The sequence below is a fragment of the Cyclopterus lumpus genome, chromosome 7 (assembly GCF_009769545.1).
Source record: "Cyclopterus lumpus isolate fCycLum1 chromosome 7, fCycLum1.pri, whole genome shotgun sequence".
NCBI classification, from domain to species: domain Eukaryota; kingdom Metazoa; phylum Chordata; class Actinopteri; order Perciformes; family Cyclopteridae; genus Cyclopterus; species Cyclopterus lumpus.
In genome coordinates, this window is record NC_046972.1 from 1849387 (window position 1) to 1867015 (window position 17629).

At 41.4% G+C, this 17629-nt stretch overlaps 3 protein-coding genes across 4 annotated transcripts; 1 reads left to right on the forward strand and 2 right to left on the reverse strand.

Moving 5' to 3' along the window:
- Nucleotides 1–367: 367 nt before the first annotated feature.
- las1l (LAS1 like ribosome biogenesis factor) lies at nucleotides 368–2893 on the reverse strand. Its single transcript, XM_034536894.1, has one exon. The coding sequence runs from the start codon at nucleotides 2701–2703 to the stop codon at nucleotides 973–975; it is 1731 nt and encodes a 576-aa protein (XP_034392785.1). The 5' UTR covers nucleotides 2704–2893; the 3' UTR covers nucleotides 368–972.
- A 7777-nt stretch (nucleotides 2894–10670) lies between these two features.
- On the reverse strand, nucleotides 10671–15747 carry LOC117733863 (tumor necrosis factor receptor superfamily member 14-like). Of its 2 annotated transcripts, XM_034537774.1 has the most exons (8): nucleotides 15603–15746; nucleotides 15415–15504; nucleotides 14382–14504; nucleotides 13068–13226; nucleotides 11857–11941; nucleotides 11515–11648; nucleotides 11359–11382; nucleotides 10671–11182 (listed from the first exon to the last, which is right to left on the reverse strand). In XM_034537774.1, the coding sequence occupies exons 1-8, from the start codon at nucleotides 15625–15627 to the stop codon at nucleotides 11145–11147; spliced, it is 678 nt and encodes a 225-aa protein (XP_034393665.1). In that variant the 5' UTR covers nucleotides 15628–15746; the 3' UTR covers nucleotides 10671–11144. The 2 variants fall into 2 exon arrangements, with proteins under 2 accessions (XP_034393665.1, XP_034393664.1); XM_034537773.1 differs by lacking the exon at nucleotides 10671–11182 and having other exon boundaries at nucleotides 11199–11382; nucleotides 15603–15747.
- A 588-nt stretch (nucleotides 15748–16335) lies between these two features.
- On the forward strand, nucleotides 16336–17175 carry mrpl49 (mitochondrial ribosomal protein L49). The gene has a single exon (XM_034537775.1). It carries the CDS (start codon nucleotides 16398–16400, stop codon nucleotides 16941–16943), a length of 546 nt encoding a protein of 181 aa, XP_034393666.1. The 5' UTR covers nucleotides 16336–16397; the 3' UTR covers nucleotides 16944–17175.
- The last annotated feature ends 454 nt before the right edge of the window (nucleotides 17176–17629 follow it).

Sequence of the window (17629 nt, forward strand, 5' to 3'; positions counted from 1 at the left end):
ATGACAAGCGCATGTCAATGCTGCGCAGTCATAACCAGTTCTACCAACACCTCTAAAATCAATAAATCAAAGCTTCATAAAGGTGGCAATTGTTACATGACGGTTGCGTCACATTGTATACAGCTGTTTAGAATATAACATGTTAGAGTGTGCTTTAAGATTTAAGTTTTACTCTTGTACAATTAATATCTTTATCCTACTTATCTTCATTTATAAGATCTAAGTAGATAGGTCATCATAATTTAAGTGTGTTATGTTTTACATTTCATGTGTTAGTCATCAACCCGTTAGTACTGCTTTCAGTCTGAAAGACGTTCTCCACATTAGACAAACGCTCCATGAATCATACACTCAAAAATAAGTCAAATTTCGTTGATAGACAAATGTTTTATTGACCATAAGTGCGCCGAAGAAAAAGTGTGACACAAAACCTCACTGTACACCATCATTATGAATAAACCATATCCAGATTATCTCACATTATTCCCTTTATAATGTGTTGAATTTCTGCACTAATTCCACCTATTAAAAATATTGTAGACAACATAAAGGGTTTAACAAATGCTTTTAGATTAGCTGACAACTAACTCATTCTCCAACTATTCTGCTGATTGAGAGTGAGAGTGAGAGTGAGAGTGAGAGAGAAAAAAAGTTGTGGCCTGGAAGTTAGTTGAAGAAGTCACCTTGGGCTCTGGGAAACTATTATGGACTTGTTTTCACTAGTTTCTGACATTTCATTAATTGATGACATAATTTGTGATAATTTTAAAAAAGCCATATATGAAACAATTGGTCACTTTTTGGTAGCTGCAACCTATGACTGTTGACCGTTCTTTCCTGTTGAATAACTCAGATAAATGTTGACCTGTTGGAGAATTTTGTTTCTTTTAAACATGTTTCAAAACAACCTGGAACTTAAGTTAATTATTGAACCAGCAGCTAAAGGAATTTATTTGCCAGCTATATAACAACTCAAAAAAGTTGCAGTCCAGATTTCAGCTTATTGATGTCACTGTGGTTCCAAAGAAGCCCGCCAGCTGTCCTCACTGGAGGCGAGCTTCCTGGGATGCTGTGCGCTGCGCTGCTCTCCAGCTCCACCGGCTGGTCAAAGACAGTCATTGTGGAGTAGTGTTCCACCATGAGGCGTGAAGGGTCATCCGACTGTCCAGGGACTTTACCCAGAGGGTAGTTCTTCCACAACACCTTGTCATTGCACACCTGCCACGGAGAGCCTCGGAGCAATTTGGCCTTTTCAGCCTGACCATCCGCCCATTTGTACTCCTGGGAGGACTCGCTCCTCTCTGCCTCGGCCGGCGAACGCCGAGGATGGTTGAGGCGCCGCGAATGTTGCAGCTTCTCGTGCAAGCTCTCCAGTGTGTATATGGGCTGTTGTTTTCGCTGCGGGGGGGTGTCGGACTCACAGTGTGTGTCCTGTGTGTAGATGGAGCAGAGCCGGAGCAGCTTCTGTCGGGTCTCCAGAGGGAGGGGATGCTCCATGTCGTCCAGGATCAACTGGAGCAAGTGAGGCGTGCTGACACAGGGAGAATCCAGGCATGCCGAGAGCAGCTGCTGCCACCTCAGCTGGATGCGGTTTACAAAGACCCTGTCCTTCATTCTGGCCTTCTTCTGCCCCTTCGTTTCAAAGTGGTATTCAAATTTGTTGCTGTTACAGACAATGATTTCTGAAATCCACGCCGCGATGTAGAAAGCCCTGTGAGTATTCTGCTCTTTGGTGAGCAGCTTCAGTTCGACAAACAGCTTCTCCAGGAGGAGGTGAATAAAGGACGTTGAGTTGAGTATTTTCAGGAGCGGCAGCCAGAAACGCAGGAAGGCTTGAGCAAGTCTGGGTTCAGTGGCACCGCCGTTGTCAGAGGCAGCGTCGCAGCCCAACGTCTCCAGTTGTTCCGCAGTCGGAACTAGAAATCCGTCCTCCAGCAACACATCAATCACCAGATTACTCGACTGCACAGCAAACTGCTTGATCTCACCGAGTAACCAGCTCATGTCTGCAAAGGGGGCTGGCCACAGGTTCTTCTCTTTGTCCTCAGGGAGTCTATCCAAAGCCTGGTACTGCTCCTTTTCAAAGGATATCAGAAGCTCCCGTGCGGTCTTGTAGGCCTCCATCTTCTTCTGCCTTGCGATGAGCTCATCACCATGGCGTTTGAGGTCGACTTCTTCATCCTCTCCATCCGACTCAGAGTCCCAGTCCTCATTAGGCCCTCCTCCCAACTGCCTGGACCAGTATTCCTGCTGGAGCCACTCCAGAACCACCTTGCATCCCTTTCGACACCATTTTAAGGTTGGAAGCTTCCGGTGCGTGATGTCATGCCTCAGGTTCACGACCCACTCTGGGATGTTTAGGTTCCCAGCCAGCCGCCTCAGAGGGCGGGCTGTTCTCCCCTGCTGCCGCTCGGTGATCAGATTGACAAACCTCACCAGGCCTGCTCCATAAAGCAGGACCAGATCCTCTCCGTCCAGCTGTCCGGACCTGTCCAGCACCTGGCACCTCACCAGGTCCGCGGTGCAGTCCACCGCCACGGGGGAACTGCTGGCGTACCTGCCTCTCCACGCTGAGATCCTCTGCAGGGCAAACCTCTGTAAGGCGGAGTCCTTCGAGTACAGGTACTCCAGGACCTGGTCCCACTCAGCCTTGTTGGCCCACGCCACCACATGTCGTCTTTTCTCGGAGCTCTTCTTCTTCATTGTAATGGTTTAGGAGGCGCGCGCTCGACGTGCGTGATCACACAACACAGATAACGCGCTTCTAACACGAGAACCGGCTCAAGAGATACGGAACTAACGGAGCTTTATGTCGCAGCGTCGGTGTTCAGAGAAAACGATGGCCCCGCATCCTGGAAATGACATGGTTCCATCCGCTTCTTCGTGTTTGCGGTCTTAAGGGCAGCATTGCATCCTTAATGCTTCCCTACCGCCACCTGGTGGAGGGCGGTAACGCCTACAGCGTGTCACGTGTTCCTCATAGCTTAGGTTCCTCATATAACCTAAGATATTGTAAGAACGTTTTTTTTATAAGGCACCTTTCAAAACCTAGATTACAAACGTTTATTAAAATAACAAAATATGAATGCAACACAAAGCCAGATCAAAACAAAACAGTACTAGACTAAAGCACAACAACTCTTAAATAGGACTTGAACAGAGTCCCAAGGCACACTGGTCCACAGCCTGAGACACAGGACAGAAGACACACAGGCCCTTCAAGTTTCCAGTCTTGAACCAGGCCTAGTTCTAAGGACCTGAGGGGCAGAGCAGAGGTGGCATGTGTAGATCACTAATATATTCTGGAGCAAGACTTTTCAAAGCCATAATGAGGAGGAAGATCTTGTATTGGATCCCTCATTTAATTGAGAGCCAGTCAGATACTTCCTTCCTTTACAATTGTTGTAACTTATACAATGTACTTTATCAGAGTTACCAGGTTGGTGATAAGCACATCCACTAATTTAATAAAGGTGTTAACTAACTAAATAGAGTTCTTCGGCTTATTGTCATCCTTTTTGGTTCTTGGTTGAGGGTTCCAACATGATTGGTTATGCTCTGTGAAATGTTCTACCCAGAAGTCCCTTGGATAGGTTCCACAGAGAACACTTCTATGATGCAATGTTTCTACCCAGAACTCTCTCTCTCTAGGTTCTATCCAGAACTGTTTTCACATTCTGAGGGTGATGGCAAGAACCCACCTCGGAGGTTCTTCAGAGAACCTTTCAGTTTCCTTTTATATTTCAAACTTTGTCCATCTTCACTATAGTTTTTATTTAATTAAGTAACGTTTGGACACCTACACTTTCAACAATCATTTAAGAACTCCTTCCAAAAAGGGTTCTTTGGATGAAGGGTTCTTTAGTGATGTTTTTAGCCGACTGAGGGTAGCCTGTATCCCAGATGACATGGTTGGGACCATCTGTAATAGATTGTTATACACTCTTTGGCCAACAGGTGGTTTGTTTGTGCATGAATGTCAGTTTGATAAAAATATGTATTTTGAGGACAGATGTATCAGGGAACCAGAATGTTTTGGACATATTTAGATCTTAACTTTATTTGTATAGCACCTTTCAAAACAAAGTTACAAAGTGCTTCACAATGAAAACATGAAAGCAAATAAGATCCAGAATAAAAGAACTAAAATAAAATTGTACATAACCAACAAACAAAATCTGTTTTTATTTATTATCTCTTTAAAAAAATCTCTTCTTCAGAAGAGATTTTTTAAAAGAGGACTGAATGTGCCTGATCTCCAGGTTCCACAGCTTAGGGGCCCGGACAGCTAAGGCCCATCACCTTTACTGACCAGTCGTGATTTTGGAACTGATAAAAGGGCCCTGCCTGAAGATCTTACAGGGAGTCATCAGATCGAGGATGTAGGAAGGAGCCAGGCCGTTTAAGGCTTTAAAAACAAGCAGTAAAATTGTAAAATCCTTGTAACCAGTGAAGGGCAGCCTGGTGTGATGTGGTCATTCCTCTCTATACGAGTTAAAGCCTGGCAGCAGTGTTCTGTATCAATTGCAGTCTTTGAATGTATTGCCTGCTGATACCAAAATAAAGTGCATTTCAGTAGTCAAGTCTGGAAGAGATGAAAGCATGAAGGACTCTTTCTCTGCAGGTGAAAGGAATGACCTGCTGTTGGTTAGCTGTCTCAATTTAGCCATGCAGAACTTTCAAAAGTCAGTAGGGAATAGAAAATAATACCCCAAAATACTTGAGGAGAGATTATTGATGCCGCTACTGCTGGGGCCAGCAGTTGTTATTAGACTACAATTTGGATTTGGAGTAATTTAATTCCAGGAGGTTTTTGGACATCCAATGTTTTATGTCGGCAAGGCAGGACATGATCTGTGTGCTGTAAGGCTCAATTGGGATGAACAACTGGGTATCATCTGCGAAGCAATGAAATTACATATTGTGTCACAGCAGTAACCCATTCATGGTAAACAGGAGGGGACCCAACATAGATCTCTGGGTGACCCCACAGAAGAGAGGAGGCCTCTCCAAGCATCTGAAAGGACCTGTTTGACATATAAGACATCAACCATCCAGCACTGATGCCAACATAGTTCTTCAGAAAGAGGATTAAGCCATTGTGGTCCACTGTGTCAAAAGGCCGAGCTGTGGTCAAGAAGAATAAAGAAGGAACATTCAAAGGTCATTCGTGACGCATTTACACACTTTAGAATCTAATAAACACGTATCACTGCACATGCTAGGCTTCACTGAGCACAATATGGGAATCAAAGTGTTCTTCAAAAGACAAATAGTGGCAGTTTGTCATTGAGTGTCCTTGAACCAGGGAGACCAGTGTTCTCCTTTAGTTAGGGAACAAGTCTCTTATTTATCATTTCCTCGCTTGATCCGGAAATTGTTCTCCATATGCATATATTATTTACATTTAAGTCTGAACAACAAAAGGACCACAAACAACTTCCTTCATTTATTAGAAAGATTTGTCTTATCACAATCTCTTATTCCCCTCAATAACTTTTAATATGGATACAATTAAAGTAATTTCCTGTAATTTCCATTCAGTCACATGAGGCTGATCATTCCTGAGTGTCAGGTTTGGTGAGTTATGTCATTTCAATTTCCCCCGAAACCTTTAGCCTAATAAATACTTTCCAACATCATCATATTCTGGGTTAATTAAAAAAGACTTCAAAATCAGAATTTCAAAGTATACAGATGCAAATAATTAAACAATAATAGTAACGCCAGTAGAAATTGATCCGGTCCACATATAAGCATACATTTGTATAAATACAGAATGTAGTTTATGAAACAACCGGCTACAGAGAGAAAATATCTACTCTGATATTGATGATAACTAATAGACACAGTCATAATAATACAGTCATAATAACGGTGTCTTTATTAATATTAGTACAGTGAGGATAACTGTGTCTTTATGTAATACTCACATTCCTCGAGGCACCGGCCGAGGAGGTGGAGTAGCAGCCATCTTTGACTCAAGCCTATTAATGAATCCTAAACCTAAATTAAACTACAACTCATGTGAAAGCCTTGTTCTTAGTCTTTCACATCCAACCTGGAAAACATTACAGCCAATCCTATTTGTTATACTGTACCGGCCACCAGGTCCATATTCAGAATTTATATCTGAATTTTCAGAGTTTTTATCAAGTTTAGTCCTTAAAACTGATAAGGTTATTATTGTAGGAGATTTTAATATTCATGTGGATATTGATAATGATTGCCTTAGTACTGCATTTATCTCATTATTGGACTTGATTGGCTTCTGTCAGAGTACAGAAACCCCCTCACTGCTTTGGTGTGTGGACCCTCGACCTTGTTATTGCATATGGCATTGGTCATTTGGAGGTCTTCCCACAGAACCCTCTTCTGTCAGACCATTACCTCATAAGTTTTGAGTTCATACTCCCGGAGTGTACACCGTTAGTCAAAAGTTTCTACACCAGATGTCTAACTGACAGTGCTGTAGCTGATGATGATAACTGTATCTTTATTAGTATTAATAGTGATGATACCTGTGTCTTTATTAATATAGTGATGATAACTGTGTCTTTATTAGTATGAATACAGTGATGATAACTGTCTTTATTAGTATTAGTATAGTGATGATAACTGTCTTTATTAGTATTAGTATAGTGATGATAACTGTCTTTATTAGTATTAATACAGTAATGATAACTGTGTCTTTATTATTATTAATACAGTGATGATAACTGTGTCTTTATTACATTACATTACATGCCATTTAGCTGACGCTTTTATCCAAAGCGACTTACAATAAGTGCATTAAACCATGAGTCAAAACTCAGAACAATAAAGTGCTATCAGTAAGAGCCATTTAAGTGCTACTAAAGTACTACCACGGCGCTACCTTGCCTATTCAAGGTATAGTAAAAAAAGATGTGTTTTTAGTTTGCGACGGAAGATGTAGAGACTTTCTGCTGTCCTGATGTCAATGGGGAGCTCGTTCCACCAATGAGGAGCCAGCACAGCAAACAGTCGTGATTTTGTTGAGTGTTTAGCTCGAAGTGAAGGAGCTACAAGCCGATTGGCAGAAGCCGAGCAAAGTGAACGAGCTGGGGTGTACGGTTAGACCATGTCCTGGATGTGAGGTTAGACCATGTCCTGGGTGTGAGGTTTGACCATGTCCTGGATGTGAGGTTTGACCATGTCCTGGATGTGAGGTTAGACCATGTCCTGGGTGTGAGGTTTGACCATGTCCTGGATGTGAGGTTAGACCATGTCCTGGGTGTGAGGTTAGACCATGTCCTGGATGTAGACTGGACCCGATCTGTTCGCAGCACGGTACGCAAGTACCAATGTTTTGAAGCGGATGCGGGCGGCCACCGGTAACCAGTGAAGGTCGCGGAGGAGCGGAGTAGTGTGGGTAAACTTCGGGAGGTTAAAGACCAGTCGAGCAGCTGCATTCTGGATGAGCTGCAGAGGTCGAATGTCATTAGCAGGTAGACCTGCTAATGGCAGAAACGAGAGGATCAATTGGGTGTCATCAGCGTAGCTATGGTAGGAGAAGCCATATTATTATTATTAGTATTAGTACAGTGATAACTGTCTTTATTAATATTAGTACAGTCATGATAATTGTGTCTTTATTAGTATTAATACAGTGATGATAACTCTCTTTATTAGTAGTAGTCATTAGTACAGTGATGATAACCGTCAGGCCCTGGTCTGGGCCTGACGGTCCTGCCCCTTGCCCCCAGGAGCAAGGGGCAGGACCAGTTTCAGACACAGCCAGGTCCCATGCTTCGTGAGTGTGTCATCGCCGTTCATATTCATACAACCAATGTGATTACGATTCATTTATTTACCAGAGCAGTTTTAAAAGACTGTGTTACAATGATCTTACTTACGTAAAAGTACAAAAGTATTGTCATCAATATATACTATATAGTACCAAATGGTAGGCTTGCGTCATTGGATTATAAATATTGATGTTTGATTGATTGATGTTCATCATAATAATTTGGTGGAGCTTGCAGTGTTGTGTCATAACGACATAAACAACCTGGGCCCTATTTCTCGTACCTGGCTAACGTGGTTAGCGGGAGTTCTTCGAGATCGCTTAGATCCGTTATCACATGATGATAACTTCCTATACGAGCACTATCCATTCTGCCCACAAGGAATCATTTATTCTGGAGCCGTACATTGAACACCACACGCCCCAGCCGGGCATTGACTGTCACAGACTGTATGCAGAGCCTTGCATTGTGGTACAGTGTTGTACATTGTTGTACAGTGTGGTACATTGTTGTACAGTGTCGGCGATGCAGAAAATCGGGAAGGCCGCTGTATGCCGCGCTGTTCGTAAACTTTATTTAGCGCTTAAGAAACTTCTGGATGTGTTCATTACGTTCCCTGGCCATGTCCGAGTAAATACAATATAAGTTCTTATATGGTCATCTCCACATACATGTATGTACACATATATATGATCTACTTGTTCTGAAAGAGTTGAGATTGTTATTTTAGATCTCATTGGGTGATGCATGCCATTAAGCCGACTGCTAATTTAATCAGATGGATTGGGGTGATGAGAACACTTATGCTGCATTCACACCTAAAGCGTTGCGAGTATATTTCATGAAAGTCAATGCAAAGACGAATGGATGCGAATAAAGCGGATTTTCATCCATTTATCTAGACGTAGTCGGTGAAAGTTACTGAGCTGTGTGAGCCTACGGATGATGTTATGTATACATATATATATACATATACATATATATATATATATATATACATATATATATACATATACATATATATATACATATATATACATGTATATATATATATATATATACACACATATATATATATATATATATATACATATATATATATACACACATATATATATACACATATATATATAAATATATATATATATATACACATATATATATATACACATATATATATATACACACACATATATATATACACATATATATATATATGTGTATATATATGTATATATGTGTATATATATGTATATATATGTATATATATATATGTGTATGTATATGTATATATATGTATATATATACACACATATATATATATACATATATATAGACATATATATATACACATATATATATATACACATATATATACATACACATATATATATACACACATATATATACACTTATATATATACATACATACATACACATATATATACATATATATATACACACATATATATATACACATATATATATATACATATATACACACACACATATATATATATATATACACACATATATACATATATATATATATATACACACATATATACATATATATATATATATATACACACATATATACATATATATATATATATGACATTAATGTTATGAACCCAAACACGAGGGCATTAGATGTTCCCGACGTTTGTGGGAATTCACAACAAGTATAAAGCAGAAATAGTGGTTATTTCTTCCATGGTTATACCTGTTTCCATGGAGATAAGCCATGCCCCCTCTCCAGCGCGAGTGAATTGAAAGAATTGATTAGATTTTGCCATGACTATGGTCTGTAATTCCTCATATACGTTCATGATCATCTCCTGCTCGTCAGCGGTGAAAAAAGAGGCCCTTCCTTTGAGTTTATTTGCCTTTGTGCTGTAAGAAAATCATGTTTCAGTGATCGACAATTCAACCTTTTGAAGTAGGACGGGCACGCGCAACTATCCTGAGTACTGAAGTCTGGTTCAACTATCCTGAGTACTGAAGTCTGGTTCAACTATCCTGATTACTGAAGTCTGGTTCAACTATCCTGAGTACTGAAGTTTGGTTCAACTATCCTGAGTACTGAAGTTTGGTTCAACTATCCTGATTACTGAAGTCTGGTTCAACTATACTGAGTACTGAAGTTTGGTTCAACTATCCTGAGTACTGAAGTCTGGTTCAACTATCCTGAGTACTGAAGTTTGGTTCAACTATCCTGATTACTGAAGTCTGGTTCAACTATCCTGAGTACTGAAGTTTGGTTCAACTATCCTGAGTACTGAAGTCTGGTTCAACTATCCTGAGTACTGAAGTTTGGTTCAACTATCCTGATTACTGAAGTCTGGTTCAACTATCCTGATTACTGAAGTCTGGTTCAACTATCCTGAGTACTGAAGTTTGGTTCAACTATCCTGAGTACTGAAGTCTGGTTCAACTATCCTGAGTACTGAAGTTTGGTTCAACTATCCTGAGTACTGAAGTTTGGTACAACTATCCTGAGTACTGAAGTCTGGTTCAACTATCCTGAGTACTGAAGTCTGGTTCAAATTAACGAGATAGTTTGAGCGCGGATCAGCCTTTGAGAAACCAGGATAGCCTGATTTCAATCATCGTGTTAATTTAAGCTGGCTAATAGGACATTTGATCGACTTAGTTGAGCCACGTACGAGAAATAGGGCCCTGGTTCAAAGTATTACTTTATTAACAACATAAACAACCTGGTTCATAGTATTACTTTATTAACGAGGTTGGAAAATAAATGAAGAATATCAAAGTGAAAACAAGGGTGTAGTGGCCATTTGTCCAATAAATCAAAAACAAACATAAATCAAATTGCCACTGACGCACCATGGGTTTGTGGTTTACGCAGCCAAAAGAAAGCATTGTCCATTCAGGATTCCGTTTTTCTGATAATTTATTAACAACAATAAAGAATTAAACTAAACTAAAAACTATCACAAGAAAAAAGCTATTCTAATATATCAAAACATCTAACCTAAATAAGCAAACAACCTGAATGATTAAACAATACTACTTGTCAATAAAATAACTAAATACTAATATCAATTAAATAGCTCCAACAAGGGTATTGCCAGCTCTGTCACCTCATTTGAACTACTTTGTATACTTAATAATTAGGCTATAAACTACTTAAAGATATTACATTACATTACATTACATGTCATTACATGACGCTTTTTATCCAAAGCAACTTACAATCATGTTACATTCATACACTGTAGACACAGCTACAGGGAACAATGCAGGGTTAAGTGTCTTGCTCAAGGACACATCAGCCATTGGAAATACGGTGGAACAAGATTGCAACATTGCTAAAAGCTGGTTGGATCCTGGCGAGCCAGACGGAGACCTTCACTCAGGTGCGGCTCCACCTGAAGGAACAGGGGATTCTGGTGGGAAAAAGGGAGCGATGCTTTATGTGAATAATGTACAGGTTGAAGGAGCTGAAGATTTCAGTTCACTGATGTATTGATTGAAACATAGGTGAAGAAAAAGAGGACGTTAAAACATTTTGGAATTGAATTGAATGGTTTGAGACAAACATTTGCATTCATAGCCGACGTACCGGATGTTTCTTTCGATAGTATCCCTGAAATACAAAAGCAAAAAACATATCAGCTAAAAGTCTTAGCGACCACCAATGAAGACAAACAGAAACAGATTGGAGAAAATTATGTTATATATGAGCCAGTCAAATTAGGGCTGCAAAAGGAATACTAACCTTTGATCCCAAGGCCAACAACTGTTAAAAATGGTAATATAAGAGCTGTATACCAGAAACGCTGTCTTGAAGCTATACAGACAACATCACTACTTGTACTTCCTTCTTTCGCCTTTCCTTGACTTGCTGAGCAACTGTCAGCAAAGATAAATGAAAGACAGCATTAGTGCAACAAAACCCATGAAAATGTCAAAGTGACACGGTAAAAACAAACCAACATCAAAGGAACACTTTGAAGAAACATCTATTGACAGTTACTACCAAATGAAAGCAGACTGGGAGGGTGTGAAATTTCACATTCACAGGTTTGAATTTAGAGAAATTCCGTAAACAAAGTCTTACGTAGTCCAAACGGTGCAATTCACACCATCCTTTGAGAAATAGCCTGCCGGACAACTTTCACACACTGTGTCAGTTCTGCTGGTTCCTAAGAGAAACAGACAAAGCTGAGATGAATTACACAGGAACCCAACATCCTTCATCACACTGATCTTCCCTTTCTGATGATCATATTGCCGCATGGTCAATGCTGCAGAGTCCAGGACCACAGAGACCAGCCTGGCAGAGAAATGACAGGTCTTCTGGATTTGGACGAGTCCAAGACACGTTTGAGCTGTGCTCTGGATGCTGTGAGCACCATTCAATCAATTCAATTCAGGTTATTTTGTATAATCCCAAATCACAAGAGGACTTTACAATCTGTACACATATGACATCCCTGACCTTTGACCTCACATTGGATCAGGAAAAACTCCCCCCAAAAAAACAGAAAAAACACTTTCACAGGGAAAAAAGGAAGAAACCTTCAAGAGCAACAGAGGAGGATCCCTCTCCCCGGATGGACATAAGTAAAAGATGTCATGTGAACAGAGTTACAACATATTCAATGAATATGACAGAAATTATGAATAATTAGTAGGCATGGACCACAATCCAGACCTCCACAATCCATGAAACAGAAGGAGGAAGAGAGAAGCGGGGGGGGGGGCCACAGCCAGGTCCAATGCTATGAGACGTGAAGGCACAAAGACTCCGGGGAGGAAGTAGAGTTAGTAAGGTGCAATGAAGAGATGTAAAGGAGAGAGGTGCTCAGTGTATCCTAAAACATCCCCCAGCAGCCTATAAGCCTATAGCAGCATATCTAGGGGCTCAACCAGGGCAAACCTCATTCAGCCCTAACTATAAGCACTATTAAAGAGGAAAGTCTTAAGTTTACTCTTAAATGTGGTGACTGTGTCTGTCTCCCAGGCTGAAAGTGGAAGCTGATTCCATAAAAGAGGAGCTTGATAACTGAAGGCTCTTGCTCCCATCCTACTTTTGAAGACTCTAGGAACCACAAGTAGCCCCGCATTTAGTGAGCGCAGCTCTCTAGTGGGGCAATATGGTACTACAAGCTCCTTAAGATATGATGGTGCATCACCAATCAAGGCTTTGTAGGTGAGGAGAAGATGTGTTCATGGAGCTGAATAACCAGCTCCACCATGTGCCATGTTAATGGCAGGATAATGCTGTGCATGGAAACCTCCTCACTGTCTGACTGGAGTTCTTCTTACCAGGTTCTTGTGTCCTGTGACCGGCTCCACATTGCCGATGTGATTGTGCCAAACTACATCCTGTATCATCCATCAAGGCCTTGCAGAAATATCCACTGACAACCTCACAAACGGTGTCTGCTGTTGCTGTACAGCCTTGTTGGGCAATGAGCCCGTGACCTGAAAGCCAAGAGAAACGTTATATTACTGTTCAACAAACATGTACACATGCCTGGGAGCCCGTGTTTGGCTCCTCTGGTTGGCCTACTGGAGAAACATGGCGGTGCAACATGAAAAACACAATGATTCTCATTTCAATGTGACGATTCACTAAGTAAATGTTCTTTTTAATAGTATATTCCATTTCTGTAAATAGATTCCCCTGAATGCTACACACTGTACATTTGTATTAATATTTAAAATAATGTGATTATGAGCTACTCACACATTGAATGAAGTCAGACCCACAGATGAGCTACACATTCCACTAAATTAAAGAGAACCGTCTTAAATGAAATTGATCACAAAATAAAAACTGATTGTTAACGCAGGGCATTCTAACAGTGAGATGACATATGAAAAAAATCTAATTAAATGTAATAAACAAAAGGTTTGTCATTTTTCAATTACATTATGAAGTTTATGAAGAATTATTCAACATAAAGAGATGGTTTCTAGTCACGACTGTTTGCTGTGCTGGCTCCTCATTGGTGGAACGAGCTCCCCATTGACATCAGGACAGCAGAAAGTCTCTACATCTTCCATCGCAAACTAAAAACACATCTTTTTTGACTATACCTTGAATAGGGAAGGTAGAGCCGTAGTAACAATTTAGTAGCACTTAAATGTCTCTTACTGATAGAACTTTGTGGTTTAACGTTATTGAAGAAATTGTACTTGTTTGATTCTTGTTGTTCTGAGTTTGGACTCATGGTTTAATGGACTTATTGTAAGTCGCTTTGGATAAAAGCGTCAGCTAAATGACATGTAATGTTGCTACATTTTGTGGTCTTTAGAGTTTTAGTTATATTATTTAAAATAAACACTGTACAGATGTATAATATCCCTGGGGTGCATTCAGGGCTCCATATAAAGCACATACCAGCTACAACACAATTATTAGGGCTCACTTTTCAGCCGTCGACCTAGCAGCACTTTATCTCATTTACTTTTAAATCAAATTGCATTCAATACCATTCAATGCAATTCATTGCATTTGATTTCTATATATAATTGTGTTTATTTCAAATGTTTTATAACTGTACATTTTGTCCAGTGTAGTGCGTTACTGCACTCGTCCTAATCAAACTGGGCCTGGAGGAGACGTGGACGTACCTGCACAGGAGGTGCAGGAGAAGCATTGAGTCAGGCCGTTGGGTTGATTCATGAAGGTCCTGCTCCCACAGGAGACGCACCGCGTGCCGGACTCAGGGGTGCAGTCTCTTCGAACAACTGTACCTGGCCAGGACCAAAACACAGCGTCAACACACATTTATCACAGAGGCATGATGGGAAATAACAATTACAACTTAAGAAGATACGATACCGTACCCGATAGTCAATAACAACCTTGTTTTAGGTCTTTATTGGGCCGGTGTGTGAAAATAGTGGTTGCAGGTGCTCTCTCTGACTTCAGTAGTTTCAATACTTTCACATTTCACTCAGTTAGAACCTTCCTGAGCAAAAAGGACTATTGGACCACAGCCAGTCCTCCATCTTGTTTCTACGGCAGCCCAGAACGGTCAAACTGAACACTTTTGTGTTCTCATGTCATCAGAAGGTATGGATGTGTTCCAAAACCTATCCATCCCACAGCAGTGTGTGACCAGGCTGGTGGCCAGCATGAGGAGGAGGTGCCAGGCGGTTCTGGCTGTGTGTGGTTCTGTTTGTTAAATTAAACAAATATGTCTCGTTTCTTCCTCGTTACTGATAGACTTCAATCCCCCAAACAAGAGTCAATAGCAACAGCAGAATAAGCTGTTCAGCATTAGAGAAGATTTGGCCAATTTTACAAATGTTTGAAAAGGACAATTTTACAAATGTCTGAAAGGGAAATAAACCGGCTTTCCAAACTTTTTGTTCAATGTCTTTGGTCTCACTGTGTGGCCGCCTGCCGATGAATGCATTAGAAGTGGAATGAGTTTGTAACTATGAGTAATTTCCTTCTAAATCTAGTCTGAAATTAAAGACACATTTGTGTTGGCCGTTTCTCAATATGCTCGCGGGACCGGTGAGCCTGCAGCGCCATGCAGTCAGCGCTCCGAGAACTCGGAAGGACTTTTTTTAAAATGATCCGCTGGCTCTGATGTAACTCCAAAATAACACACGTCTGTACTCAGAGTACTTGGTATTGAGAAACGGCCGTTACCTTCGTGACACATCGGGCAACATTGGCCATCCCTTGCTGCATATTCCTTTGACAGACAGCACAGTCCGGGTGTCATGAAGACTGCGACACCTATTCAAACAGTCGGGTTAGTTTCGAATTCACGAGCTAAGGTTAGCTTCCAAGGTTACTTTAAGAACTCCCGTTTACATTCAGATCACGTTACTTACTGAAGACAGCCAATATCGAAAGCATGGTAACACATCACACACTTTTAATTACGTTTTGGCATAATTCATGCCTTTATCTACTGCGGTCAACTCCGCAGACACTCGGGTCGAGCGAAGAATTTTGCGAAATTAGCGGAAAGATCCACGTGATCTGGTTTTCAAAATAAGATGAAGACAAATCGTATACTTGCACATAAAGAAGTTATATTATATTAATTACATTCACATTAAGTATAAAACATGTGTCTGACTTCACCCATACTGACAGTGGAACCATTTTACTGTATAGATTAGGAGATATTTAAAAGTATAGGTCCTACCTTTGTACTTGAATTATCTCATTTCTGATTATTAAAAGGTAAATAAAAATACTTTTAGCAATAAATCCAGGCAATGACTGATGCATATGTGTTTAGGACATGTCTGACTTCACCCATACTGACAATCAAACAATGTTACTGTTCCAATTAAGAGCTATTTCTTCCTCTTCCTCCTCCTCCTCCTGCATTGTCCGACCTCCACGCGTTCCAGGTGAACGACCTGGCACAGTGACACATTATGTTATCAACCACGGGAACAAAGACCGTGAGATACCGGGCCTGTTTATTCACACCGAGAAACAAGGAACTGTGAACGCGATTTATAGAATTAGAAATAAGAAAAGAATCACTCCAAAGTGCAATATAATCCCAACCTGTAGGGGACAGCAATGTGCAGCAAGACACCCAGTCTGCCGTAAACTCTAAATAAGAAGAAGAAGAAGAAGAAGCAGCAACAGCCTGCTACACAACAAACATGGCGGCCCGCTACGCTACTCAATCCGCTGTGTTCCGCAGGGCGCTGCGAGCTCTCGGCTTTTACCGAGAGGTCACCGGGAGGTCACTGGGACCTCCCGCCGCAGCTGCCGGGCTCCGGTTTGTTTGTAACGCTGCTCCAGAAGAAACAAAAAGGGTGACGTTAGAATCTACGGAGGAATACAAGTTCGTGGAGCGGCTCATCCCGCCGTCACGGGTCCCCGGTCCGCCCAAACACGCCGGTCCCTCCCCGTCTGGCTGGACCCCTCCGGCAGATACACCCCCGCATCTGCCCTACATGATCCGCCGCTCCCGCATGCACAACATCCCGGTTTACACCGATCTCACCAACGGCAGCCGCAGGACGACGCTCGTGCGGAAAGTGGAGGGGGACATCTGGGCTCTGGAGAAGGACGTGAAGCTTCATCTGAAGGAGGTGATGGGGAAGGAGCTGCCCACACAGGTCAACGAGGTCACAATGACCTTGAAGGTCAAAGGTCATGTCGATAGTGAGCTGAAGAAGTGGTTGGCCAGCAAGGGCTTCTGACTGGGCATGAGGGTTCAAAGAGCTGTCCAGGTGGAGAGGGAGAGGACCGCTCAAGACTGCAGCACATTTAAATCGCCTCCAACCAGATTGAAGGACAGCGTGTGACTCCTGCCACCTTCCCTCTTCAGACTCCAGATCCATGTTGAGATTATGGGATCATGGGTTGTTAAACTTACTTGTATGTAATTTAACTTTCTTCCTTTTCCTTTTGTATTAAAACTCTGGAAATATGTCTTTGTCCTCGATCTTTTGTCTCCATCTCAGGTGGTCCAATCTGTGTAGTTAAATAAATACTTCACCCACAATCTGACCATTTGTGCATCAACACTCGGCCCACGTTGCCTTTAGCTCTTGAAGAAAACCTGGTTTTCTGTTCGTCCAGCGGTACACCCTCGACTGAAACCTTCATATTTTAAACACGTTGACCCTCACAGAAGAGTTGTGGGCTTTCTACTCTATCTCGCTGCGTGTGGAGCATTGAAATGAGGACTGGTCAGGTGTCCTCGTGAGGAAGACGGGGATTGAAGTGTTCATAGAGGTTTCCTGTGTTATGGCCCCCAGTTACTTCAATTCATCAAGTCCTTTTTCCGTTTTTAGACTTCTTGGTTTCTTCATCAATTCAAGGTGCCAAACGGAGTAATTGATACACATTTACAATCAGGTGTTGTCTCAAGCCCACCTGATGC